Source organism: Tiliqua scincoides, chromosome 1, assembly GCF_035046505.1.
Source record: "Tiliqua scincoides isolate rTilSci1 chromosome 1, rTilSci1.hap2, whole genome shotgun sequence".
Classification (NCBI taxonomy): domain Eukaryota; kingdom Metazoa; phylum Chordata; class Lepidosauria; order Squamata; family Scincidae; genus Tiliqua; species Tiliqua scincoides.
Window position 1 is genome coordinate 69326962 of NC_089821.1, and position 24775 is coordinate 69351736.

The following is a 24775-nucleotide window of genomic DNA, read 5'->3' on the forward strand; positions in this document are numbered from 1 at the left end:
CTCCAGACGTGGTGCAGGTCCGAGGAGACCCATTGGGGCAAGCAGCCCTTACCCAGGGTAAGGGGAAGAGCTTTATCTTGCCTCTGGCTGAGCTGCTGCAGCCAATGAACCTGCGTTGGATGCAGCACAAGCCCCTTGGCTTGCTTGCTCCAGCACAGGTTTGGATTGTGCCCTTGGTGAAACAGGGCTGGCTTCCCCTTATTTATGTGTTTTTCTTTAATTATTTATAATTTTTTTTTTTTGCTTGATGATGTCACTTCCAGCCATGACATCACTACTGGTGGGTCCTGGACAGATTGTCATTCTAAAAAGTGGGTCCCAGTTTTCAAAGTTTGAGAACCACTGCCTTAACTCAAAACAGGCCAATGAGACATCAGGGGTGGGGGTGGGTGGGGGACATCCTAGTGACCAAAATTCTGGAAATTGTGGCTTTTAGGAATAATACCATCATGTTATATACCATTTCATGCAGAACTTCATCCATTGCTTGTGCAGAAATATTCACTGCATTTATTTTTCTGGCCATTATTATTATTCATTCCATGTCATGACTATTACTATCTCTGTCTCACCTACCTCACAGGGTTGTTGTGAGGACAAAATAAGGGGAGGAACCATGTACACCACCCTGAGCTGCTTAGAGAAAGGGCGGTATAAAAAGTGAATTAATTAAACAATATAATTAATAATTAATTAATTAATCAATCAATCATTAATTAATTAAGTCATGTGGGGTGACACAAATTTATGGGCCCTGGGTGTCAAATGACCTAGCTACGCCTCTGCTTAGTTGAGCCCTTCCTCTTTTGTGGTATTCACTTCAGCTAAGCCTCTCTTATTGTTGTTTTAAACAGCCCCTGTATACCCTGGAGGAAATGGACTCTTTACCTCCCCTTCCAGCTTCTTTCTAACTAGTCTCCTCATTTCAGGGAAGTCTGTCCTTTGGGTTTTCCTTTCAGATTTGCTTGGCTCTCTTCCTCCAACATACAGGGCAAGACAGATCACAGCACAGTCACAGCTCCCCAATGGCTCAGTAACATTTACATCCCTAACCAGTCCTGAGTGCCACACCATATCAAATCCAGAGTCACCTGACTTCTGATGGGTTCAGTGACTAGCTGCTGTAAGTCACAGCCATTTAGCTTACCAAGAAATCCAGTCTCTCTTTCTTGACCAGAGCACAAATTGACCCAAATGATATGAGGATAATCAAGACCCTCATGATCACGAACCTTGTCTCTCACTGACACCTCCCTTACTTCTTTCCTCATCTCAAGCCTCCCTTCAGGTTTTTTTATGAGGAAGATGACTTTGCTCCTTCGGCCTGGTAAATTAACCCACAATTTAATATCTGTACAGATTCTAAACTTCTTGGGGCAAGCCTGGTATTTGGCTAATGCTACTATGTAAAGCAATATGTGCACTAATGGTATTGTGTTGATAATAATAAACAAAACAAGTACTTAACTGTTATGAAGGTTTGATGCAGTATTTTTATTGCAGAAGTAAGCATTTACCTGCCAAATATTGGAATGTGCAAGCAATGTCAGTAAAGCTGCAATCCTAAGCATACTTACTATGAAGTAAACAACTTGGAACTTGGGAACATTCTGGAGTAAGCATGTTTAGGATTAGGGTACAAGTCGCCAGGCTTAAAGAGTATTGATAGGAGGAAGAATCTGATTTAAATATATGACTACTGTGCAGAAACAGATGTTGGAAAAACATTGGCTTACCAGCAGGGGTATATTGAAGATGGAATTGCTGCATGGAAAGTATATGATTGGCAGAGGACTTGTCCATAAAACATATTGCACTGGTTTAAGTTTGAATCTTTTTGGAATTAAGCTGGTTTAAAGGACCTAGCATCTACACAGTCACTCATAAATACTTTAATCATGCTTTAGAGCAGGGGAGTCAAACATTAGGCCCTGGGGCCGGATGCGGCCCCCAGAAGCTTTTTATGCGGCCCTCAGGCTCTTAGCTGCTGAGGTGTTACTGCTGAAATGGCAGCCCACATGAAAATTGGGCTTTCTTGAAATATGATCTTGAAATATGATCAAAATTTGCGTATTTTCTCTTCTGTCATTTGCAGTTAATGAGTTTCTATATGAGAACAAGGTCTGGCTTCTGGCCATTAGCTGCTTAATGATGTCACTTCCTGCATAATGACATCACTTCTGGCCCTCAGCAGGAGCCCTGAATGCTAACTTTGGCCCTCTGTATAAAACGAGTGACACCCCTGCTTTAGAGGCTATTCAGTAGTTACACTTTGCTTTTATTGTTACTTAGGATAGTGTAGTGGTTCCAGAGTTAAGACCTGGAAAATCCAGGTAGAAATAGCGGCTCAGCCATGAAGCTTCCTGGGTGACCTTGGGCCACTCACTATCTCTCAATCTGACCTAGTCCACAGTGTTGTTGTGAGGAAATAATGGAGAGAAGGAACCATGTACACTGCTCTGAGCTCACTGGAGGAAGGGCAGCTTAAGAATCTGATCAATAACTACTCCAGTGTACAAGTGAAGCAAGCTTCTCCATTCTTTAAAAAAAAGGACATGAAATCTGAAATGGCTTTATAAAAGTGATTACAAAGGAAGTTCAGCTAGGATCTTAACCCAGTGCAAAAGCCTTATGCATCCCACATCTGGGAGTAAGTGGTTCCAGTTAGAGAAAATTCAGGGTCAGAAAGGGAAGACATGCTGTCCAACCACATCTGGCCAAGCTTACTAACTTTTTCTTATCATTTCAAACAACTATGCAAAGGGAGCTGAAGAGCAGCACAGAAGGGTTTCTAATCACTACCTCATCTTTCTATATGCAGGTACTGGACCCACCAAGATTCAGCATGGAAAGAGGAGAGGGCACGTGGAAAGCAGCCAAGACAGGGAGGTATGGCTTTTTCAGAAGACAGAGCTTTCTGCAAAGGTGAGGCAAGATCTCAGGGCTAGCAGCTGAAGGAACAATCCTCCTTGTCACCAGCAGTTAAGTTCTTCTGAGAAGCTCCTGGTGGCACAAGGCACATGAGACTGAAACAGTTCACAGTATGGCGCAGAAGCCTTTGCGCCTAACCTCGAGAGTGGAGCTCATCAATGCCAGCTTGGTGTCATTATAGGGTGGGTAGCGGATGGTGTTCAATTTCTCCAGACCTATGCAGCGCAACAGGGTGCCGCGATGGTTAGTGAAGGTGTCAAAGCTGAACTTGCCATGGTACTTGCCAAATCCACTGCATCCTGCAACAAGAAAAAAGCATATAGATCGAACCCAACTCACAGGTAGCTGCACAGCCTGGGCATATATCTTCAACACCTAGGCAGGGAGCGACCAGCCAGCTCTTTTCAGGCAACATCATTTTTAGGTAAATGGGCCTTTGCAGGCAGCAATAGGAAAGGGATCCCATCGCATCACTCAGGCATCTTCCACAGCACTCTAACCTTTGGTACTGCATTTCTGCCCAGGCACTTTAGATGCATACCCATCCACTGATTTTCCAGGAATATGCATCCCTGGACAAGCCAATGCATTTTGCAGTGCAGAGATGAATATTCCTGATTAATCCGTTGATGTCTATGGAACCAAAGTGCATGGGCAGAAATACCCCAAGTAGTATACCTGAGTAGTACCTCTTTTTAGGGCTGCACTTCTAGAACTTGTCACTGGCAAATAAATACTTTGTTAAAGTGGCATTCATTTCCCCCACAATGTTTCTTATGTTTGAGTCAACATCATTCATGCTAGGACTCCTGACTCCAGCAAGTGTGTTTGAAATGGCGATCTAGGTGTAGAGTCTTCTTTTGGGTTGTCACTCCAACAAGTCATTTCAAGCAGCAAGTTGGTTGACTCTTCCACACTGGTGGATCTGCTAAAGAATGAGGATTTAAGCCTTCCTCAGAAGCCAATATTCACCAGAAGCTTCTACTCTAGTTGGTGTCATATCTAAAGTTAAGAGAATTGTTCTCAGAGCAGTAAACTAGACGAATGCTATTCGCTATAATTTGCTTAAGAAAGGGTTCCAAGCCTGCTGTGTCAAACTGCAGGTTGGAGCTTGGCCTGGCAGAAAATCTACTCACAAATCTACCCTGCCTGCTGCTTGGCAGGGCAGGCTGAGATGCTTACATGCAATTAGTTTTTATGTTGCACTTTGTGCATGTGAACTGCAATACAACACAAGCAGCATAGAAGCCAACAAGAAAAAGACTGTCCCGCTTGTCTTGGAAACACTTGAGAGAGGATAGCTGCTGCACAGACACAGTCTTAAAGGCTGCCTATGACACTGGAAGAAGCTTAAGAGAAAGAGTGAATACAGAGGCAAGGGGAATAGAGGCCTAGTCATACCAATGCCGCCATATGGTAGGGTGATTAACAGAAGCTGCATTGCGCAATCATTTCCACAAAAGCCACCACTGCTGGTGCAATCCAATACTTGGTGGACAACCTAAAGTGAGGGAAAGTACACAACAGTATCAGAAACCCCATCCCTGCTGTTCTATATTTAGGATTTATCATAATAATATATAATATAATATACAGTATTTATATACCGCCTTTCTTGGTCTTTATTCAAGACTTTATTCAAGGCGGTTTACACAGGCAGGCTTATTAAATCCACGCAGGGATTTTTACAAATTGAAAGAAGGTTCTCTCTTTCAAGAACCACCACATTCAAGATGTTACACTCTGATCTGGTTTAACATTCTGGCCTCCTTCCTCCCACGCTCCGAGCAGATGGAACAGCTCAGCTGCAGCTTGCCGGCTGTTTCAAGGTTGCACGGTGCCGGTGGCCTCGAACTGGCGACCTTGTGGATGTTAATCTTCAGGCAAATGGAGGCTCTACCCTCTAGACCAGACCTCCTGCCCAGATCTTAGTTTTATAATATGGGGCACTATGTAGACATAGCTATCAACAGTTTCTGTTTAGCAGAGCAATACCAAGCCTTGTTGTTCCTACACAAATGTCATCCCATCAGTGTGTGGTGAGGAAAGTGAAGCAACTTCTGCTAACTTTGACTAAAATGCCTGTAATGCAATACTCAGAAGTCCCACTGTGTTAAGTGGGGCTAACTCCCACTTAAAGTATATATAGCAGTAGTTCTTTTTAGTACTGGGACCCACTTTTTAAAATGACACTCTATCAGGACCATCTTGCTTTATGAGCCTTAAGAAAAAATTCTCACTTTACCAGCCACAAGCCTGTTTTTATTCTTTTTCCTATGGTGGGGGAGACAGCCTTCTAGAGCAATCATTGAGCTCCATGTTCATCAGATTGGGACTGTTCTGGTAGCATTACATTCCCCTTGGCCTGGCCTTCACTGAGAGCTGAGGCTTGGTTGCCTACTCATGAGTAAACACAAACGTGTGGCTCAGTTTTGCTTTCCTTAGGGCTCAATACAGTTTCCTTCTCAGCTTGGAGATGGGCTTCCTTCTCAAGCATTTTTTTGGTCTCACATTCATCAGACCATTCTAGTGGTGTTGCATTCCCCTTGGCCTGCCCTTTGAAGTGCACCAAAGCACATTTGACTACTTGTGATTAAACATCCACATGCAGCTCAGTTTCACTTTCCATAGGGCTCAATATACCTTCCCTGTCAGCTGTCAGTTTTGCGACTCTCCAAAAATTGAGTCACGATCCACAGTTTGGGAACTGCTGATGTATAGGACTGCAATGCTAGTCACTTTGGGTGATCTCCAAGCTAATCTCACCTATCCAAAGCAAAATGGCACCCTAATGGCTGGCTGGCATGTTTTCTCCTGCCTTCAAGGTACAGATGGATACAGTACTTCTTTCTCAGGCTGCAGTCCCATGCAAACTTACTTGGGGACCAAGGTTGCAATCCTAAACATAGTTACTAGAGAGGAAGCCCTACCAACACAGTGGGAATTACCTATGAGCAAGCAAGCACAGAAGTGAGCTGTACATGTTTCTCTCGCACACACTTTTTGAATGAAAAGCAAAAACAGGAGATACAACACCTACATGAGATACAACATGCCCAACAGCAATTTACAATGCAATTTGTGAGCCACTTAAATGGTAAAGGCACATAGAGAGGTATTTTCAGAAATTACTCCATACTTCCAGAACTTCTCCTATGTTGCATAGAGCTCAGCCTAGTCTAAGCATATTCCGGAAGCAATGTAAATCCTTCTTGATCACATGCAGTTAAATAAAGAGACATGAGTTACTGTTGACCATCTTTGGTAGTGTGAACTATAATTCTTTAGCATACCTTGCTTTTACAGGAGAAGGCATAGACTGCCAACGGGCGTGGCCTGCAATCGATGAATGCGATGGCTGCATCCATATCTGCCACAGTGACAATGGGCAAGACAGGTCCAAAGATCTCCTCTTGCATGACTGGCTCCCATTCCTGCACGTCAGCCAGTACAGTAGGAGCTGTGGGCAGAAGTTCACATCAAGACATATGCTCATACCTTGCTGCCACTTCCAGCCATTCAACCACAGCCTTAGCTTGCCCCAAAGCTGCCCTCCCAAGTGCTTAAGCACAGAACATTCCTCCCCTTCTGTCCACCCTCACTGACGCAGCCTGAGAACTTCATAGCAAGTCTTCTACTTATCAGTAATTGTTGGACTCTCCGTCTCTCCCCCACACCAGTCCATTTGCTTACCAATATAAAGGTCACACTCATCTGTCTCTCCGCCAATGGCCACTCGGCCACTGTTGAGCAATGCTTTGACACGACGAAATTCATTATCGTTAACCATGCGGCCAAAGTCAGGCGAGTCCTGGGGTATGCATCCGTAGAACTCACGGATAGCTTGGCGCAGGCAAGGGATCAGTTTCTCCTGTGTTTCCACAGTGCAGAGCACATAGTCTGGTGCAATGCAAGTCTGACCTGCATTGACAAATTTCGCCCATGCTATTCGGTTAGCTGCATTCTGGAAATCGCAACAATCATCCACGTAGCAGGGACATTTGCCCCCGAGTTCTAGAGTCAATGGTGTCAGGTTTTTGGCCGCTGCAGACATGATGATCTTTCCCACATGGGTACTCCCTGCAGAAGTACAGCAAAATGTGGGCAGTCATAGTCACATACTTGGAACTAACATCTTCAAAATGCCCCCACAAAAAATTCTGCACTAAGAAACTTTTCGTATTTGGGTTAAAATTATGGGAATCACAGTCCTATGCATGTCTGGTCAGATGCAAGTATTCAGTGACGCTTACTCCCAAGAAAATGCTGCACTTCCTATGTGCAACATTGTAGCCTGCGTAAATTAGCCTATATTTATTTTATATTTATATTTATTTATATTTACACAGCCTTCTCTTTCCTCTGCTCCTTTTCTGTATATAGGGAACCCTGGTATTCAGAAACAAATGAGGTGCTCTCAAAGGAGTGGTTTCTCCCTTCTCTTTTCCCCCTTCCCACTATTGGAAGTGGTCCGGTCCAGTCTTGCCTTTCCAGTTCAGCCTGTTTCCATCTCAGCCAGTGGTTCTCAAACCTTTTAGCACTGGGACCCACTTTTCAGGATGACAGTTTGTTGGGACCCACTGAAAGTGATGTCATGGTAATACATGTCATTACCTGGAAGTAATGTCATGGCAAGAAGTGACATCATCAAGCAGGAAAATTTTTAACACCCCCCAAAACGTCAAAATCCCCAAACATCCCAAAGGTTGCAGTCCTATCCACACTTACTCAGGAGTAAGCCCCATCGACTATCATTGTTAAAAGCATGTACTCAGCCTGTTCAAAGTATAGATCTGCAACATTTCCTCAGATACAGTCGCATACTAGGGTAGCAGCAAGTCTAATAAATTAAAAATAAATTATTGAAATAAATTGGCTCATGACCCACCTAGTGAGTCCCGACCCACAGTTTGAGAAACACTGAGCAAGGCAAAGCTCTATATTAGTTTCTGCTTCTGAAACAACTTGCTTCTCTTTCCTCCAAGCTTATTTTCTGCATCTTGACCTGTTTTTTCATCCTCTCTGTGTTCAGAGCATAAGACCTTTTTGTTCAGGAAGCATGAAATATAACTTTACGCAGCATGTCACTAGTCTGTGGAACTCCTTGCCTCTGCCCTAGATGCCTTTATAAGGGGATTGGACAGATTTCTGGAAGAAAACTCAGTTTACAGACAGGATAAGGATGAAAAAGCTGAGATTTTAATTGAAATGGTTTAAACTCTTAATCTGTAATTAATCAGTGGAACTCCCTGCTGCAGGATGTGGTGATGACATCAGGCTTAGATGTCTTTAAAAGGGTTATTGGACAGATTTCTGGAAGAAAAGTTCATCTCAGGTTACAAACTGTGATGGGCATCTCCTGGTTTTAGAACTACCTCAGAATGTCAGATGCATGGGAGTGGCAACAGGATGCAGGTCTCTTGTCTTCTGCGCTTCCTGAGGCATCTGGTGGGTCACTGAGAGATACAGGAAGCTGGACTAGATGGGCCTTTGGCTTGATCCAGCAGGGCTGTTCTTATGTTATTGGTGTTTGTATGCACCATTCAAGCATTTAGAGTGTACACATGCATTATTTGGATGTTATACCCTGCTAATTGGGTAAGAGGCACTTTTTCAAGTGGGTGCTCCCTTTTTTAGCACGGGGAGAGTAACTGGCCCACCTCACCCCAGCAGTGTCTGTTCTAGTGGCTGTCTGCTGGTATTCCTTGGCATCTTTTTAGATTGTGAGCCCTTTTGGGACAGGGAGCCATTTAGTTATTTGATTTTTCTCTATAAACCGCTTTGTGAACTTTTAGTTGAAAAGCGGTATATAAATACTGTTAATAATAATAATAATAATAATAATAATAATATTTTGCTTCCAATAAAACAAAATTTGAACACTGAATTACCTAATGCAGAGCCCAATCCTATGGTTGTCTACTCAGAAGTAAGACCCATTACAGTCAATGGGGCTTACTCCCAGGAAAGTGTGGATAGGATTGGGCTGGCAGACATGCAATGGATAGAGTGCTTTATTAGTATTTTGTACGTATATTAATTAGAATAATTGTCAACCTGATCATTAAAAAGCAGAGATCACCTGTAAAGAAGATGTAATCAAATTGGTTCTCCAGTAATTTGGTGACGTGTTCAGGGCCACCTGTCACCACAGCAAAAGTATCCTGCAAAACAGGAGAGGAGGCTCATATTTCATTACTTCCAGTCAGGCCTTCATCTGCCTTCCCATCACACACACTTCTCCAGATTATTTAAGGGGTTAAATATACGTACATTACATGCACACAATTGAGCCCTGATACTCTTTCTTAAAGGCCACTTTGCAAAAGAAGAATGCGCAAAAGGGATATGCTTAACCTTTTTCATGCCTGTTTGCAGCAAGTTGCATGCAAGCACACTTGGGTACATATATACACTTTCCCCTCTTCAGATTCCCATGAGAGAAAAAACGGATTGCATGTGTGCGGGGGAGGGGGGATTTAGAGCAGGGAAACGTCAGAAACCGAACCCAGCATTGTGACTTAGTATCATGAAATTGTGCTAGCCCCTTACTGTGCCTTCAGATTTAGGAAGGAGTAAATGCCTGGCCTTTGCCAAAAGGAAATTTAAGTTCATCAGCTCAAAGTGGATTCTTCCCCTCCTTGTACAATAGGAATTCTCCTTGTACAATAATGTCACTTGACCACTATTTTACTCCTGCTAAGTGAATCTGTAGTAATGGTGATCTTATACTTGCAAATACAGTGGCTTACTAAATGTTATCATCATTTAATGATAGATGAGATTTTTAATAGATGAGATTAATAGATGAATTATTATAAAATAATCATCTATTTTTAATAGAAGAGATTAATGGATGAATCATTTTAATAGATGAGTTTAAAACCAGAAATGGTCCTTTCCAGCTTTGAAACAGCAATTGGAGAGGGGGGCAGAATTCAACCCAGGAGCACAACATGCCATGAGAGTGGGGTGTAGTGCTTCTGCTTCCACAGCAAAAATCCCTACTTGTCTTCCTATATATGCCTCTTTGGTGGCAATTTGCAGAAATTGCCACTTGGGAGCAAAGTACCATTTCTGGGATATGGATTTTTGCTGTGCAAACAGTGGAGGAGAAAAACATTTTGGGCGCAATCCTACCCTGCGCTGAAACAGGCAAGCCAAGAGGCTTGCGTTGTATCCAGCGCAGGATAGGGGCCCAAAGCAGCTCCGCCAGATGTAAGGGGAAACTTTTCCCCTTACCCCGGGTAAGGCACCCTTGCCCCAATGGGACTCCTCGGACTTGCGCCACCTCTGGAGATGGCCCAAGTTCGAGGAGAGTGGAGCGGCTTCAAGCTGCCGGATAACTGCTGGATCTCCACCTCCCACTCCCCGCCCATCTGCCCGCCCCCAGGGCCACCCACTGCTTGCCTCCTACCTTCCTCCTGCCAAGGAAAACCTACTTCCCACCCACCCCAGAGCCTTGTATTGGCCCAGCTGAGCAGACGCAAGGCTCATGGAGTAAGCCGCCAAGGAGGCTGGATTCAGCCTCTATGTGTCAGCGCGTCTTCATGCGCCGATGCAACTTACTCCCGAGGAGGTGCATACATGCATTACAACACATTTGCAACCTTCCTGGGCTGGCACAAGGGAGTTGCACCACCCCAAGTCATTCTCAGGATTGCGCCCTTCGTTCCCTTGTGATTACTGAGATCTGGTCACTCCGTTTATTATTGCCATAAAGCTGAGGTATTCAATCTGTGTGTCCCGCCTCCCTAGTGAGGCGTGGCTAGGCTCCAGGGTCATCGCCAGGCATCTCAGGGAGAGAGGTGGCCGCAGCTGCTCTGCTCTGCTCAGGTGCTGCCTCCTGACTTGTTGCTTTTCTGAGGCTGAGGACAAGGTGGGTGGGGCAGTGTGAAACATGGTGGGGGGAGGTGGGAGAGAAGGCTGGCTGGGCAGGCAGAGGTGCTGCATCTCATCATGAAGCTCTCTCCATGTGCAACCTCGCCCCAAGGACTACATTTCCCAGTGTGCCCCTTGCCCTGGGCATCCTGGGATTGGTCAAGGCTGGAGGAGAGAAGAGTGCGGAGGTGCTGCATCTCATCAGCACAGGGGTGCTCCTGGCAGGCTTCAAACTGGGAGGGAAGAGTAAGTGCAGGCAATGCAGTGCTTTCCTCTGCTCCTAGTGGGGGTGTGTGCAAATGCCCCACCCTGCATCCCTCCGTCTTGCCTGGGAGAACAGGGGTGGCATCTGCGTGCTGGGCATATGTGTGTGAGCAGCCCCCATCTACTTTGGGGTGAGTTGTAATCTTGCTGTATGTGGCTGCAACCCTTTCCACACTTTCCTGGGAGTAAGCCCCATTGACTCAAGTGGGGTTTACTTCTGAGTAGACCTACATAGGCTTGGGGTCTGTGTCAGCTTAACCCAGGATCTTCACCTTTCTCTTCCCCCCCTTCAAAAAAGAAAAAAGCCACTCTTGATGGCTTTGTCTCCAAAAATTGATTAAAAATAAAAATCCCCATTCCTTTTTAGCCATTCCTCTTTTTCCTCCTGTCTCCTTTTTTTTTGGGGGGGGGGGGAGGTACTCTGTTGGCTGCCATTGTAAGACAAAAGGCACAATCCTAGCTAGGTCTACTCAGAAGTAAGTCCTATTGTGTTCAATGGGACTTACTCCCAGGAAAGTGGGGTTAGAATTCCAGCCTCAGTGTGCTGGCAGCCTTGTTTCTTGTGTATAATTATGACACCTTCATCCCCTTTTTGGGGGTAACTGAGGTGAGGTGTTGTAATGGGGAGCCGTGGCCAATGGCTACAAGGATCAGGGGAGGTGCGAGCCAGAAAAGTTTGAGAACCACTGCCATAAAGAATAAGTCTCACGGCAGGGTTAATGAGGGACACTCCTTGAAATAGGCACGATTGCAGAAAGACTGCATGGTCAAGCAGACAGGCTGTTTTCTGGATTCCGTGTCTTCTTCATCTGGTCCAGCCAGGACAATAGTTCTAGCCAGCCCACCTGCTGTGACAGGCATGCATCAGATTACTGGGCACCAAAGCACACCTGACCAGCTCAGAGATCAGGTAGAGATGCCCAGGCAGTCATATACTACCCAATTGGACATCACTGGACTTAGGTTTCTTAACGTGATGGGTGTTCCAGCTTGGCTTCTTCTGAGAAAGCATCTGTGTGTGGTCAAGTTCTTATCCACTTTCATGGGAATCAGAGAGGTGTATGCTGGAAAGCTAAGGCCCTGAGTAACTACAGATAGGGACTAGTGAGCTAACATTATGGAACATTATGGAATTCTTTTGCTTTTCAGTTTGCCTGTAATTGCTTGCTTGTATTTTTTCTGAGATGCATACCTGGGCACTGCCAACACCCAAGGTATTTTCTAAGCTTGCTCATTTTATTCTTTCCTTCTTGTTTTATCCAGCCCCAAACCCTATTTCATTTTAAATAAACTCTCATTTTGTGTTTAAATTCTTTACTTACCAGTGCTTGGTTGAACTTGGAGCCTTGACCTGGTCCTCCTCAACCCTTGGCTACACACCATTGGTTAGATTTGGGGAAAACTCTCCATGTAACTGGGAGGGAGACTTTTGATACTGATCTGTCTCTGACTTTGTCCTCATGGTGGCAGTGGAGTGTACTGATTCTGGCCCTAACACAGGGCAGATCAAGGGAATGAAGCACTGGTTTCAGGGTCCCCTACCCCCCTCTCCGCTTATTGCATCTCTCTAATAGTGTGCTGTGTACCAAAACATGCCTATACCCTCCATGGTCATTTAGCAGTGTCAAAGGAGCACTTCCGGTCCACTTGGGTTTCATATGTGTCTCCTAAAGTGTAACGTATTGTCTAGTTTTGTCCTTAACAAGCCTCACTTCACTCACAGACATGCAAAACAAATTTGCAACTGGCAATCTTCTGCATGTGCCCATTGCAGCTCACATGGGTCACACTAACACACTCCACATTCTGAATGCTGTCTCTGCCACCAGCATCCTTATCCTGATGGGATCAGTGCTGACCACATACACACTAAGGAACTGCAACAGCCACAATTTTCAAAAGCAGGAAGCGGGTATATCATGAACTACTGTGAACAGGAATTACATTTTTAGGAGAAAATAAAATAGGTTGAGGACCTTACCGAATCAAGATAGCATGGCAGACATTCGGCAAGGAGCCTTGCAGTGCAGGGGCTATGCTCTGAAGGTTTGATAATTACACAATTCCCTGATGAGAAAGAAGAACACATTACCATGGCAGTGAGAGATACACAAACCCGCCACCTGCCTGGATCAGGCCAGCAGGAGCCACCATCAAAAGAACAGCAGAACAAGAGGGTTCACAGGTAACAGTTGCAGCAGGATTTTGGGTGGAAGCTTCTCACTTACCAGCTGCAATAGCCCCCACCAGAGGTGCCAAGATGAGATTGATGGGGTAGTTATAAGCTCCAATGACTAGTACCACACCAAACGGGTCCTTGCGAATAAAGGCACAGTCAAGCTGCATGGCCTACAAGAAGATGAGGACAGGAAAATTCCATGGATCAGAGTGAGAAAACAGCAAAGCAAGTTACAGAAATAAAGGTGCTTGTTTTGCACCACTGTGTAGTTCTCACCAGTTGTGGTCTTTCCTTTCACTTAATACTTGGCTTAGCTAACCTAATCATTCATTTGTTTTATGTTCACTTTATGTTCAAAGGGCCTGCAAGGCCCAAATCATATTGGTGATGAAAAGATGTAATCTTACTGAGTTTTTAAAACCATTTGTTCCTAGAAATTTTTCAGTGCCTCATTTAAGTTCATCAAGATTAGCCAATATGTGCATCAGAGCAGATCAGGTGTAAAAGGGTTGAGCTCCCACTGTTGGATTAGGGTTTGGAGAGCTTGATATTCCTAGAACAGTGTTTCTCAAACCATGGGTCAGAACCCACTAGGTGGATTGCGAGCCAAGTTCAGGTGGGTCCCCATTCATTTCAGTATTTTATTTTTAATATTTTAGACTTGATGCTCTCGTGGTATTTGACTGCATTTGGGGAAATGTTACAGACTTGTACTTTTAAACAGCTACTTTGTATATTCGCTTAACAATGATAGTAAATGGAACTTACACCTGGGTAAGTGTGGGTAGGATTGCAGCCTAGGATTGTGAAAAATCTTCCTGCTTGATGATGTCACATCCAGTCATGACATCACTTCTGGTGGGTTGTGACAGATTCTCATTCTAAAAAGTAGGTCCCTGTGCTAAATATGTGAGAACCACTGTCCTAGAAGATATGCATATTAAGCTTCAGGAGGTTTTCATACAGGATGCTAAAAGCACTTTCAAACTTTTTGTGCCCTATTTGGGTGCAAGTGAGAATGTTAATGGAGGATAGAAAACAAAGGAATAAATCCCTTATTAAACTGAAGGGCTATTTCAGTCATTGTAGGTTTTGCATTTATACAACAGACTCGTGAACAGCAAAGGAACTTTCAGCGTCTTATGTGAAATGCACCAAAACAATATACAGTAGTAAAATGGCTTTACAAAGGCTGCAGATTCAGAGAGCACGATTCTGAACTTCCCACAGCCTGCTGGAGCAGCAGTGCCAAAGTGGCTACCGCTAAATCCAACGGGTGCTGAGAAGCAGCCAGAGGTATTCTCATGGGAAGGGGATTTTGTTCCTTTCCTCCGGGGAAAGCCCAAAGTTCTGAATGGGTCAGCTATTTTGCTGGAGCAGACTTGAGAGACTGTGTGTCTGGCTTTGCAGCCTGACACAGTTCAGGATACGGTGGAGCTCGATCCCACCCCTTCTCATCCTGTTTCGTCCCCTCACACCACCCTCCCCCTCCCCTCGTTCTGTCCTCCCTCCGCCACTCTGAGGCTACACCACTGTCCGGTGACTTCACTTAACTCTGGCTGAGGCTATCCTATCTCTTCTACTGGGGCCGGCTCCTGACTGGCACAGGTCTGGTGCCAGTGCTTCCTACTCACCGCTTGCCATAAACATGGTTTACAGCATCTTTATGGCACCCAGCACCGGTGCTAGAGCTCAGCGCCATGATGGCTCAGTTTAGGATTGGGCCCTAAAGCACCTGAACTACTCCTCAAAGTGAGCATCTGTCCAACACGTTTGAAAGGGGAGAGTTACCAGATCCATCTTCAATTTGATTAGATAGCACAGCCTCTGGACCCTTTTTCCCTTCAGGCAGAGACCCATCCTTCTTTTTCCCTATAGGAGTTAACATTTCCTCCCATCTTAATTTGTCCTCCTTACTGGGGTTTTTTCCACGTATTCATCCTTCATCCAGCAGCACAGGTTGTTGAGTGCAACATTCACTTCATTCCTAGTGGCGACATTCTCAAGCTCACTTTCAAAATGGGGCTGCAGGGGAAGACAAAAAGACATTACTGTAGCCCACACCAGACTTCAGACAGTATGCTCTTAAGCAGTACACCTCCATACACCAGGTGGTTCTGGCTCTTCTAACATGGAGTACCAAACTGTGGTCTAATTAGAACCTCATTCAGACCACCACACTCACCTTACGCATATCTTGATATTGGGCATGCAGGATATCCTCCTTCTTCTCATCTAGGAAGCGGCCAATTGCCTCCAGCTGCTCCTTCCGATACTCCATTGGACGGGTCTTTCCTGTCAGCCAGGTGGCCTTCAGACTAGTGACCAGGTTAGCGTAGGGGTTCGAGCTGGGGAGAAAGCAGATAGACGCTCACAGAATTGAAGGGTTTCACAGGTATTGTTGTCAGCATCATCCCTTAAGGCAGGATGATATCCTCCTTGATGGAAATTTATTTCAGAGCTAGCATAGTGGTTAGGAGACTTACAAAATACTCCTAGGCATGTCTAAAGGAATAGGTAAAGGAATGTCTGCTCCAACGTAAATGACACTGAACTCAATGGGACTTGCTCTCAGAAAAGTGTGTCTAGGATTGGAACCTAAACTACAAATCAGGACTCCCCTATTCAAAACTCCTAATTCTCCAGTCTGAATCTCACATCTACCATGAACTCACTATGTCAGCAAGCCACTCCCCCTCAGACTCAGCTCCCCAGCTGAAATAAAGCTTACCTTACAAAGCTGATGTAAGAATTACAACACAATAATTCACGTGAAGCACTTTGAACACTTAAAAGCTCTATACAGATACCAAGTATTAGTATTATTTTGCCTTTCCTTGAAAACCTTGAAAACTGGAAAAAATCCAGTTGAAAACTGGAATCCTTGAAAAAAAATCCTTGAAAAAAACTGGAAGATATCTGTGCACGCAATGACTGCCAAAGAGGAACGACTGTGTTGGCTAGTTGTAGCAACCACAGCAGGGTACCTGAATAGAAATGCAGTGGGGGCCTTGACTGGATACTGCCCCTTATTTCCCTGAAGCGGGAAGGCATCAGCTGTTATGTTTTCCTGAATGGAAGAATTCCATAAGAAAGGACACACAGTGAAAATAAGCATGCCCATGTGACCAGTGTCATGGCAGAGAAAACAGTTGTCAAAGGTTTGTGAGTTCTCTACATACAAGTCCAAGTGTGCACTGTGCCAGAAATTCAACATTTTCTTCTAAAGAAAGTATAAACTTGCACATCGTATTCCAGCCACAGTGTTCTGTGGTGATGGTGGTGGTGTAGTAGTGGTTTTTCTCTTCCAAAATAATACTGAAGCATTTTGATAAACAACAAAGAGAGTTGTTGGTTTGTTCAGTGCAGAAGTTGAGAAGGAAATTCTGAAGCCATAGAGAGAACTTGCTGTCCCCTTGCTGTTTCTGATGTTCTGAGCCATCTCACAAACTCTGGATATTTTCAAATGCTTTTCCACAGCTACAAGGGTTAGAAACTAAACTTTTTTAAAAAGTAAGATTCCCAGGGAGCTAACTTCTGGGCCAGAGTCTAGATTCTATCTTGTGTGGGACATGTTCAATATTTACAGTTTCATATATATTACCACTTTATTAATAATGTAGAGTGCATCTAGATAGGACTGTTATAGTCCAATCCTAAATAGGCTTTCTTAGAAAAAATACCGTAGTTGCACAGAGTTTAGTGGCATATATTTAATAGTACATATGTTTCGGATTACACCTTTAAAATATGAAGTATTTCTACAATGATTACATTGTTCATCCTCACAATCACCCTATGAAATGGATGGTTGATTCCATTTTACAGATCAGAAACTAGTCCTGAGAGAGGGTGTATGTATATAGCTGTGCGACACAGTTGCTACACGTTTCTTGTCAGAGACTCTGTGTTTTTTCAGTGCCTAAGGGCACAATCCTATCCTGCACTGACACAAGCAAGCTAGTTTCCAGTGCAGATTGGGGGCCAGAAGCAGCTCAGCCAGAGGCAAGGGGAAACTTTTCCCCTTACCCCTGGGTAAGGGCTGCTGGCCCTTTGGGTCTCTTTTGACTTGCACCACTCTGCAAGTCCGTGGAGAGCAAGTCCGTGGAGAGCGGAGTGGCTTGGAGCTGCTCCATTTCACCCTGGAACGGGCAGCTCCCAAAACCTAGTATTAGAAGTAAGTGGTGTTGAGCCATTTAGTTATTTGATTTTTCTCTGTAAACCACTTTGTGAACTTTTAGTTGAAAAGCGATATATAAATACTGTTAATAATAAGTAATAATAACAAAGATAGAACAGTGATCATCGTGCTATCCAGTAACAGGAAAGTTTCCAAGGAGGATCAATCCAGGCACACTGGGCTTCAACAGAGAGGACTTCTCAAAGAAGAAGGGACTAGCAAAAAGGAAGTTCAGAGTGAAAGTCAACAGGGTCAAATCTCTCCAGAGTACATAGAAGTTATTTAAAATGCCAGTAACAGAAGCTCAATAAAAACATACAGCACTAAGTGAAAAAGCATGGCTAGATCCAGGAAGATGCTACTGTAGCTTATGAGTAGGGAAAAAAATACTAAAAAGACAGGAAGGTTTCAGAGATCCTGAAAGATCCTGCCCAAATAAGGAGAACATAATGAAAGTAGATCTGGCAAAATAAATGTAAGCTGACGATAAAGACTAAAATAAAAAATAAAAAAATGGAGCATGCTGCTAAAAACAGCAAACAATAAAAACTTATTAAACAATTTCAAAAGCAGAAAGTCTGCCAGGGAGGCAGCTGGACTCTTAGATATAAGGAATAAAAAGGAAGCTATAAAATAACAACAACAACAACAACTTTATTTTTACCCCGCCTCTCTCCCCGAAGGGACTCCAGGCAGCTTACAACAGGTTAAAACAGATTAAAAACATAATTTAAAACAGATAAAAGCATATTAACACATATCATAAAAACAGCAGTCGGATAAAAAGCAGTCAGGTAAAAAGAGCATAGAGCAGCAAATCATAAAAGAATCAGGCCTGTTAAAAATATTAAAAGATGTTGAAAAGATGTTAAAAAGGCCGAGAACTCAGAAGTCTTGTTTAAACAGAAGGATCTTCAGGCCTCTCCAAAAAGTCTCAAGAGAGGGAGCCATTCTTAAGTCAAGGGGAAGGGAATGCCATAGCATTGGTGCCACTACTGAGAAGGCCCTATTTCTTGCCGCCGCCCCACATACCTCCCTAGGCGGTGGCACTTGTAAAAAGCCCTTCTCTGATGACCTAAGAGGATGAGCCGGATTGTACGGAAGTAGGCGATCTCTAAGATACCCTGGCCCAGAGCAGTATAGGGCTTTAAAGGTCAAAACCGGCACCTTGAATTGGGCCCAGAAACGAATGGGCAGCCAAAGCAGCCACTGGAGAAGTGGACTGACAGTCAAACCGCCTACCTCCAGTAACTACACGGGCCGCTGCATTCTGCACTAGTTGCAGTTTCTGAACCGTCTTCAAGGGCAGCCCCACATAAAAAGAAATGCAGGTTGCAGTTGAATGTATTATTTGCATCTATCTTCACTACAGAAGAGAAAAGGCAGATACCCATGACTGAACTGATTTTCTCAGGTAGGAGGCTCAGGTCGGAGGGCAGCCCAATCCTAACCTGCACTGGCACAGTCAGGCCTCATGGCCAGTGCTGTATCTAGTGCAGCTCAGGAGGCAGCTGGAGGTCTCCTAAGGGTGAAGGGATATATTTCCCCTTACCCCAAGTAACACCCAACCAGCTTCGACTACCAGTATGAATCTCTACTCGAATCTCTACCAGCTATATAGCAGGCTGAAGTACATGCAGCCCGGTGTAATACTGGGAGGGCTGGGGGGGGGATAATTAGGATACAGTGGAGGAGGCCTCCACCAATCCTACCCCTTCTCTGGTTGTGTTCTGCCCCTGTTCTGCCCTTCTCAAAATTCACATGATTAGGCCTGAACTGTCAATGATGAACCAAGAAAGAGATCTTGGAGTTGTGATGGATAGGTCAACGAAACGTCAGCCTGCTGTATGGCTGCTGTGAAGATGGCAAATTCCAAGAGTTCATTAAGAAACAGATTGAGAATAAGACTGCTAATATTATAATGCCCCAATACAAATCTATGGCGTGATCACTGTTGGAATACTGTGTATAGTTCTGGTTGTGTAACTCCAGAGACTGGAAGAAGTGCCTAAAAAGGGCAATCAAAATGCCTTTCTTGTAAGGGAAGGTGCTTTATAGCTGGAAGGAAGAAGATTGAAATGTACATGACTGAAATGCATTTCCTTTTTTCACCCAGTCACAATACTGGAATCAGGGGTCACCAGATGAACCTGACTGGCAGGAGATTTAGGATAGAAAAAATGAGGCCCTTCTTTGCGCAGTGTATAATTCATCTGGGGAACTCATTGCTAGAAGGTATGGTGATGACGAGAGATGGGCCAATCCAACACAGCTTGACTTGAGTCACGAGACTCTGCCCCCTTTAATTCAACTCAAAAACAAGTCCTAACAGGCAGACTTTCCAAGTTGACCAGAGCATTATGGCAACTCTAACAGACTTGAGGCCCAAGTTTATTATTTTTTTTAAAGTCAGCCTTGGGAAAAAATGGAGCTGCTGCCAGGGTGTGTGTGTGTGTGTGTGTGTGTCTGTGTGTCTGTGTGCTGGAGTTCTCTTTAAACTCTTCCCTGTCCGCATTGCATCTGTAAACAGGATGGGAGGGAGTGGGACAAACTGCGTGAGAGCAGGGACAGAAGTGGCAAGAGGGAGGAGGGTCATGCGCAGCAGCTGGGAGGCTTACCAGTATGACCCAATCCTTTGCAGCTCTACTCAGAAGCAGTCCCATTCGCGCCAGTCATTCAACAAGTTTTCTTCCTCCCAAGTAACAATGGAGCCCACAGGAGCCATGAGGCTGGAAAGTGTGACCACTATAAACGGCCTCCACCCAGCTTCCCCATCTCCTTTTCCCATTCTCTGGGCTTCTGCAGCCAATTCTAAGTAAAGAACCCCATTGGGCTCCTCCTTCTGCCCAACCTCATCCAAAGAATCCTTCATCCAACAATCATCGGTTCCTTCAGAGTTGAACAAGAGAGCCCACTCCTGCCTCCCTCTCTTCTGCTCAACACACAAGCAGAACATTAACCCTTCCTTGCCTCCTGGCTGGAACTTCTCTGGTGCTTGCCCAATATGAATGATGGCCACACAGGGTCTTTCTTGCCACAAAAAAGGAAGCAGTCAAACCCTGACACAGACAGACTCCAGTCTGCATGCACTGAAAATCAATGCTGAGTCAGTGCTGGAGTCATTGATGCAGGTGACTTGAGTGTACACGAGTCAGCAAAAACACGTGTTTTTGCAACTTAGACTTTGTGCAGGCAGTGCTCAAAGTGCAGACTGTTACACACTGGGAATGCGTTCGTTGGCATGGCCGGCACTTTTGGTTCCAGAGCGCCACATGACTGCAAGTTCCATTGTGTCTGCTCTGGCCTGTCACGTCTACGGTCAATGCCCCAGCTGGCATTGCGCCCAGACTTCCACAACAATGCAATGGGACTTGCAGGGGACTTGCAGTCGCGCGGTGCTCCGGAACCAAAAGTACAGGTTATGGGAGGGAAGGATTCGGCTGAATACTAGACCCTGCCTTTGGGGTTTGCCCTGCCAGGGTTTGCCCTGCCCTGCTCTATGCTTTCAAATTACTCATAAGTAGAGTAATCTTTACTCATACCCTGAAAAGAATAGAACAAAGAAGCTGGTAATCATTAGAACTTTTCCTTACCTACTTGGGCACTGCTTGTCTCCGCTCTGCTGAGGAATGTCCTCGAGTTTGTGTTGTTGACTTGGGTTCTGCTGTCCTGTAGAGGTCATGCCCTGCTGTTGTCTTGGGTTCTGCTGTCCTGTAGAGGTCATGCCCTGCTGCTGTCTTGGGTTCTGCTGTCCTGTAGAGGTCATGCCCTGCTGTTGTCTTGGGTTCTGCTGTCCTGTAGAGGTCATGCCCTGCTGTTGTCTTGGGTTCTGCTGTCCTGCACAGGCAGTGCTCTGCTTGTCTTTATGGTGGAAAGAGTCCTCCAGGAGTTTGCATTTTTCTTTCACACTTTGCTGAGTTACAAACACAGTGCTCTGTTTCTCTTCAGATTGTTTGGGGAACTCTGGAGCTTGGCGTTCTCTTCTTATGTCACTCTGTCCTGCAAATAGGCTTTGCACTATTTCTTGAGCTAGAAAAAGATACAAAAGTCATCAATCAGGTGTGCTCTGGTTGGTAGAAATTCCTACTGCTTTTAGCTTATATTATAAATGATTCTCTCCTATGAATTAAAAAAACTGTTGCATTTATCTTCAGTGCTGGTTTAGGAACATCTAAACCTGTTTCAAGGTCCAGTCCTATGCTGCCCTGATGCTACAGAGTACAGTGGCACCAAAATGGCCACCACTGTATCCTGTGGAGTCAGAGCAGCAGTCAGAAGACTCCTCGGGGTTAGGGAATATTTGTTCCTTTACCCCATGTCCCCTTTTATATTTGTTCCTTTACCCCATTCCCATGTAGGGAATATTTGTTCCTTTACCACTGGGGGCTGGGGATAAGAATAGGCCCTCAGTTTGGCTGTACTTGTCGTAAGAGGCGACTAAACAGCCACCGGGTAGATGGGACTCGTCAGCCTGGGAAGGCAGCTCATCTGAGAGAAACCTGATCCCAAACCTCCACTGCCTTGTGGTTACATCCAGTTATGGAAAAGGCTTCAGGAGTCAACCTCAAGGCAAAATCCGGAGCCGGAGTCCCTGAGGCAGTTCATGGCTGAACACAGTCACGTTCTGGCAACTCCTGCGATGCCGCTGGAACCAACTGTATTGGCCTCTGCCTTTCCATTGGACCATTTCAGCGATGTGGAGAGGGGGGATTTGCTGCATGGGTAACAGCCTATCCTCCATACCTACTTTACCCAGGCTTCGCGCCCTGGAGAGGACACTCTGTTCCAGAACCACCATTCAGAGCGTGACATCATAGTCTTCCAAGACTGAAGGATGCCAACCCCATGTAAAATTCCAGTGACCCCAATGGGTCTACTCAGATCTGCACCAGCTATTTAACTGGCTCAGAACCAAGGAGATATATGTTGGGCTCTGAAGCTCGGGAGGGGGAATAGGATTCAGTGGCAGCCTCTGCTACTATCCCTATCTCCCTTCTGGGCCCAATCCACTCTCTGGCCTGCCCTCCCTCAGCCCACTTTCACCTCCTCCCTGCTTTCTCCCTGCCTCCACCTTCACCCTCCCTGCCTTCACCTCCTCCCTGCCTTGGGTTGCCCATCCTATGACCTTGGGCTCAAAATATTTCTCACTTTATTTTAATTTTTGTTGGTGAGAGGGGGTTGAAGCCTGTAGGCTGAAGTTTTACTGTTGGTTCTACTATCTCATTCTTTTGGGTCAACATATCCAGTCAGAAACTGCCCAGTATAATTCACTGAACATGAGAGAGATGTCTACAGTGGTGGAAATGCACAACTACACAAAATAAAAAGTCACACTAATTCAATGTGAAGCACTTGGTAGCCAGGGCCAGGAAGTAAGGTTTGGAAGTGATGGGGACAATTACAGGTGTACAGGTGCTTGACACAGCATTCCCACTAAGCTGCATGGCCATGCAGCTCAAATTGAAGCCCCACACAGCTTCTAGTATGGCACTCAGCAATCCAGAGCACATCTCTGAGCACTCTGGAGCTGCCACTGCTCAGTTACATTAGGGCTCTGTACAGGGAACTCTGTCGTGAGCTCCACTGTGTTCAGTTGTGCTCAGTGGCATCACTAGGATTCACGTCACCCGGTGCAGGAGGCCTACGTGTCACCCCATGCAGTGGGTGGGGCAATGCCCCAGGTGGTGGGCGTGGTGATGTACCATTGCCCCGCCCCCACTGATTTTTTGGCTGTACCTTTCATTAGAACACACACTATTTCAATGTGGTTTGTTTCATTGCATTCTGCATGAAATTACGCATTGATTGATATATATACATGATGGTCATATTCCTACAAATTCTGATTTTAGTGATTTTGAAAACTTGTAGAGTCACACACACCCACGTGACAACTTACTAACACCTTATTGCAGCAGTTCTCAAACTTTTAGCACTGGGACCCACTTTTTAGAATGACAATCTGTCCAGGACCCATTCGAAGTGATGTCATGGCCAGAAGTGACATCATCAAGCAAATTAAAATAAATAATTAAATTAAAATAAAAGAAATAATTAAATAAGGGGGAGCCAGTCCTGTTCCACCAAATGAATCTACTCTGAAGTAAGTCCCATTGTGGTCAATAGGGCTTACTCTCAGGAAAGTGTGGGTAGATTGCAGTCTGTGAGCCCAATCCTGTGTGTGTCTACTCAGAAGTAAGTCCCATAGTGGTCAATGGAGCTTACTCTGTAGTCTGCCTGCAATAACAACCCCCCAAAAAGAATCAGTGAGATTTCCAGCCCTCCCCAGTGCCCAGTTTAAAGTGCTTCTATTTCAGGCATATCAAGATAAGGACCCACCTGGCTTTTCAAGTGCAAAATAGAAAACATCCCCCTTACCAGTTCAAGCCACTTTTTTATCCTTTTTAGTGGGGGGGGGGGGGAGGCTGCCTTCTGGAATATTTGTTGCTCTCCAGCTCCATCAGATTGGGACCCTCCTGGTGGCCTCACATTCCCCTTTGCCTGGCCTGCCCACCAGCCAAGGCACGTCTGCCTACTCACAAGTAAACGTGACCATGTGGCTGAGTTTGCTTTCCATAGGGCTTCATAGACTCGCACCTGGGAGGGAGGAACCTCCCCAGGTGTTTTTGGGGGGCTGCATTCATTGGATGAAGACCATTCTGACATCCTTGGAGTCCTCTCAGCCTGCCCTTTCTGAAGGACTATGGCAAGTATGCCTACTCGTGAGTAAACGCGTGATAAGGCTCACTTTCACTTTCCATAGGACTCCATGCATTTTTTCTTTCCGGTTTTTTGGCCATAACTTTTGAACAAAAGGAGCGATTTCAATTCTGTTTTTGCATTGCACTGCACTGGACATTCCACATCCAACAGTGTATGGCATGACATGGTAGCTCCTAATGCCACAGTTTTAGCACGTCACCCTCCAAGGCGTGTCACCCAGTACGGCCCGCACCCCTCTCTAAAAGTGCAATTCAGCCTGGCTTGTAGAAGAAGTTCCTACCTTAGAGCTTTGACTCTACAAAAAAGAAATGTTGTGCCTGTCATCATGTTCACTGGTTGCTGGTTAACAGAGCTGACACACAGAACTGCAAGTCCAAGATTGCAGGTCCTATATGCACTTTCCTTGGAGTAAGCCTCATTGAACACAGTGGGACTCATTTCTAAGTAAACATGCATAGGATTGTGCTATCAGGCAGTTCTTTGAATATTTGAGTCCCAGAGTGAAGTACTTGGGGCTCAGATATTCAGCATGAAGGGAGGACAGACCAGGTTAGACCCTGCACCCAAGTATGGAGATTCCTGACTCAGCTTCTGGTGCCTGAATGTGTGCCTAGCCT

General features: G+C 45.1%; 1 protein-coding gene across 1 annotated transcript; it reads right to left on the reverse strand.

The window, feature by feature from the left end:
• Positions 1-3036: 3036 nt before the first annotated feature.
• On the reverse strand, positions 3037-17391 carry LOC136644850 (aldehyde dehydrogenase family 3 member B1-like). Its single transcript, XM_066621040.1, has 10 exons — positions 17285-17391; positions 15441-15603; positions 15173-15280; positions 13305-13425; positions 13058-13143; positions 9014-9095; positions 6625-7011; positions 6225-6391; positions 4333-4432; positions 3037-3230 (listed from the first exon to the last, which is right to left on the reverse strand). The coding sequence occupies exons 1-10, from the start codon at positions 17389-17391 to the stop codon at positions 3037-3039; spliced, it is 1515 nt and encodes a 504-aa protein (XP_066477137.1).
• Positions 17392-24775: the final 7384 nt, after the last annotated feature.

Coding starts and splice junctions, on each gene's coding strand:
- LOC136644850 (XM_066621040.1), bottom strand. CDS start 17,391: ATGGAGCAGCTCCAAGCCACTCCGCTCTCCACGGACTTGCTCTCCACG. Junction 15,281..15,440: donor AATATCAAGATATGCGTAAG/GTGAGTGTGGTG, acceptor CTTCCCCTGCAG/CCCCATTTTGAAAGTGAGCT. Junction 3,231..4,332: donor CCTACCATATGGCGGCATTG/GTATGACTAGGC, acceptor TTCTTGTTGCAG/GATGCAGTGGATTTGGCAAG.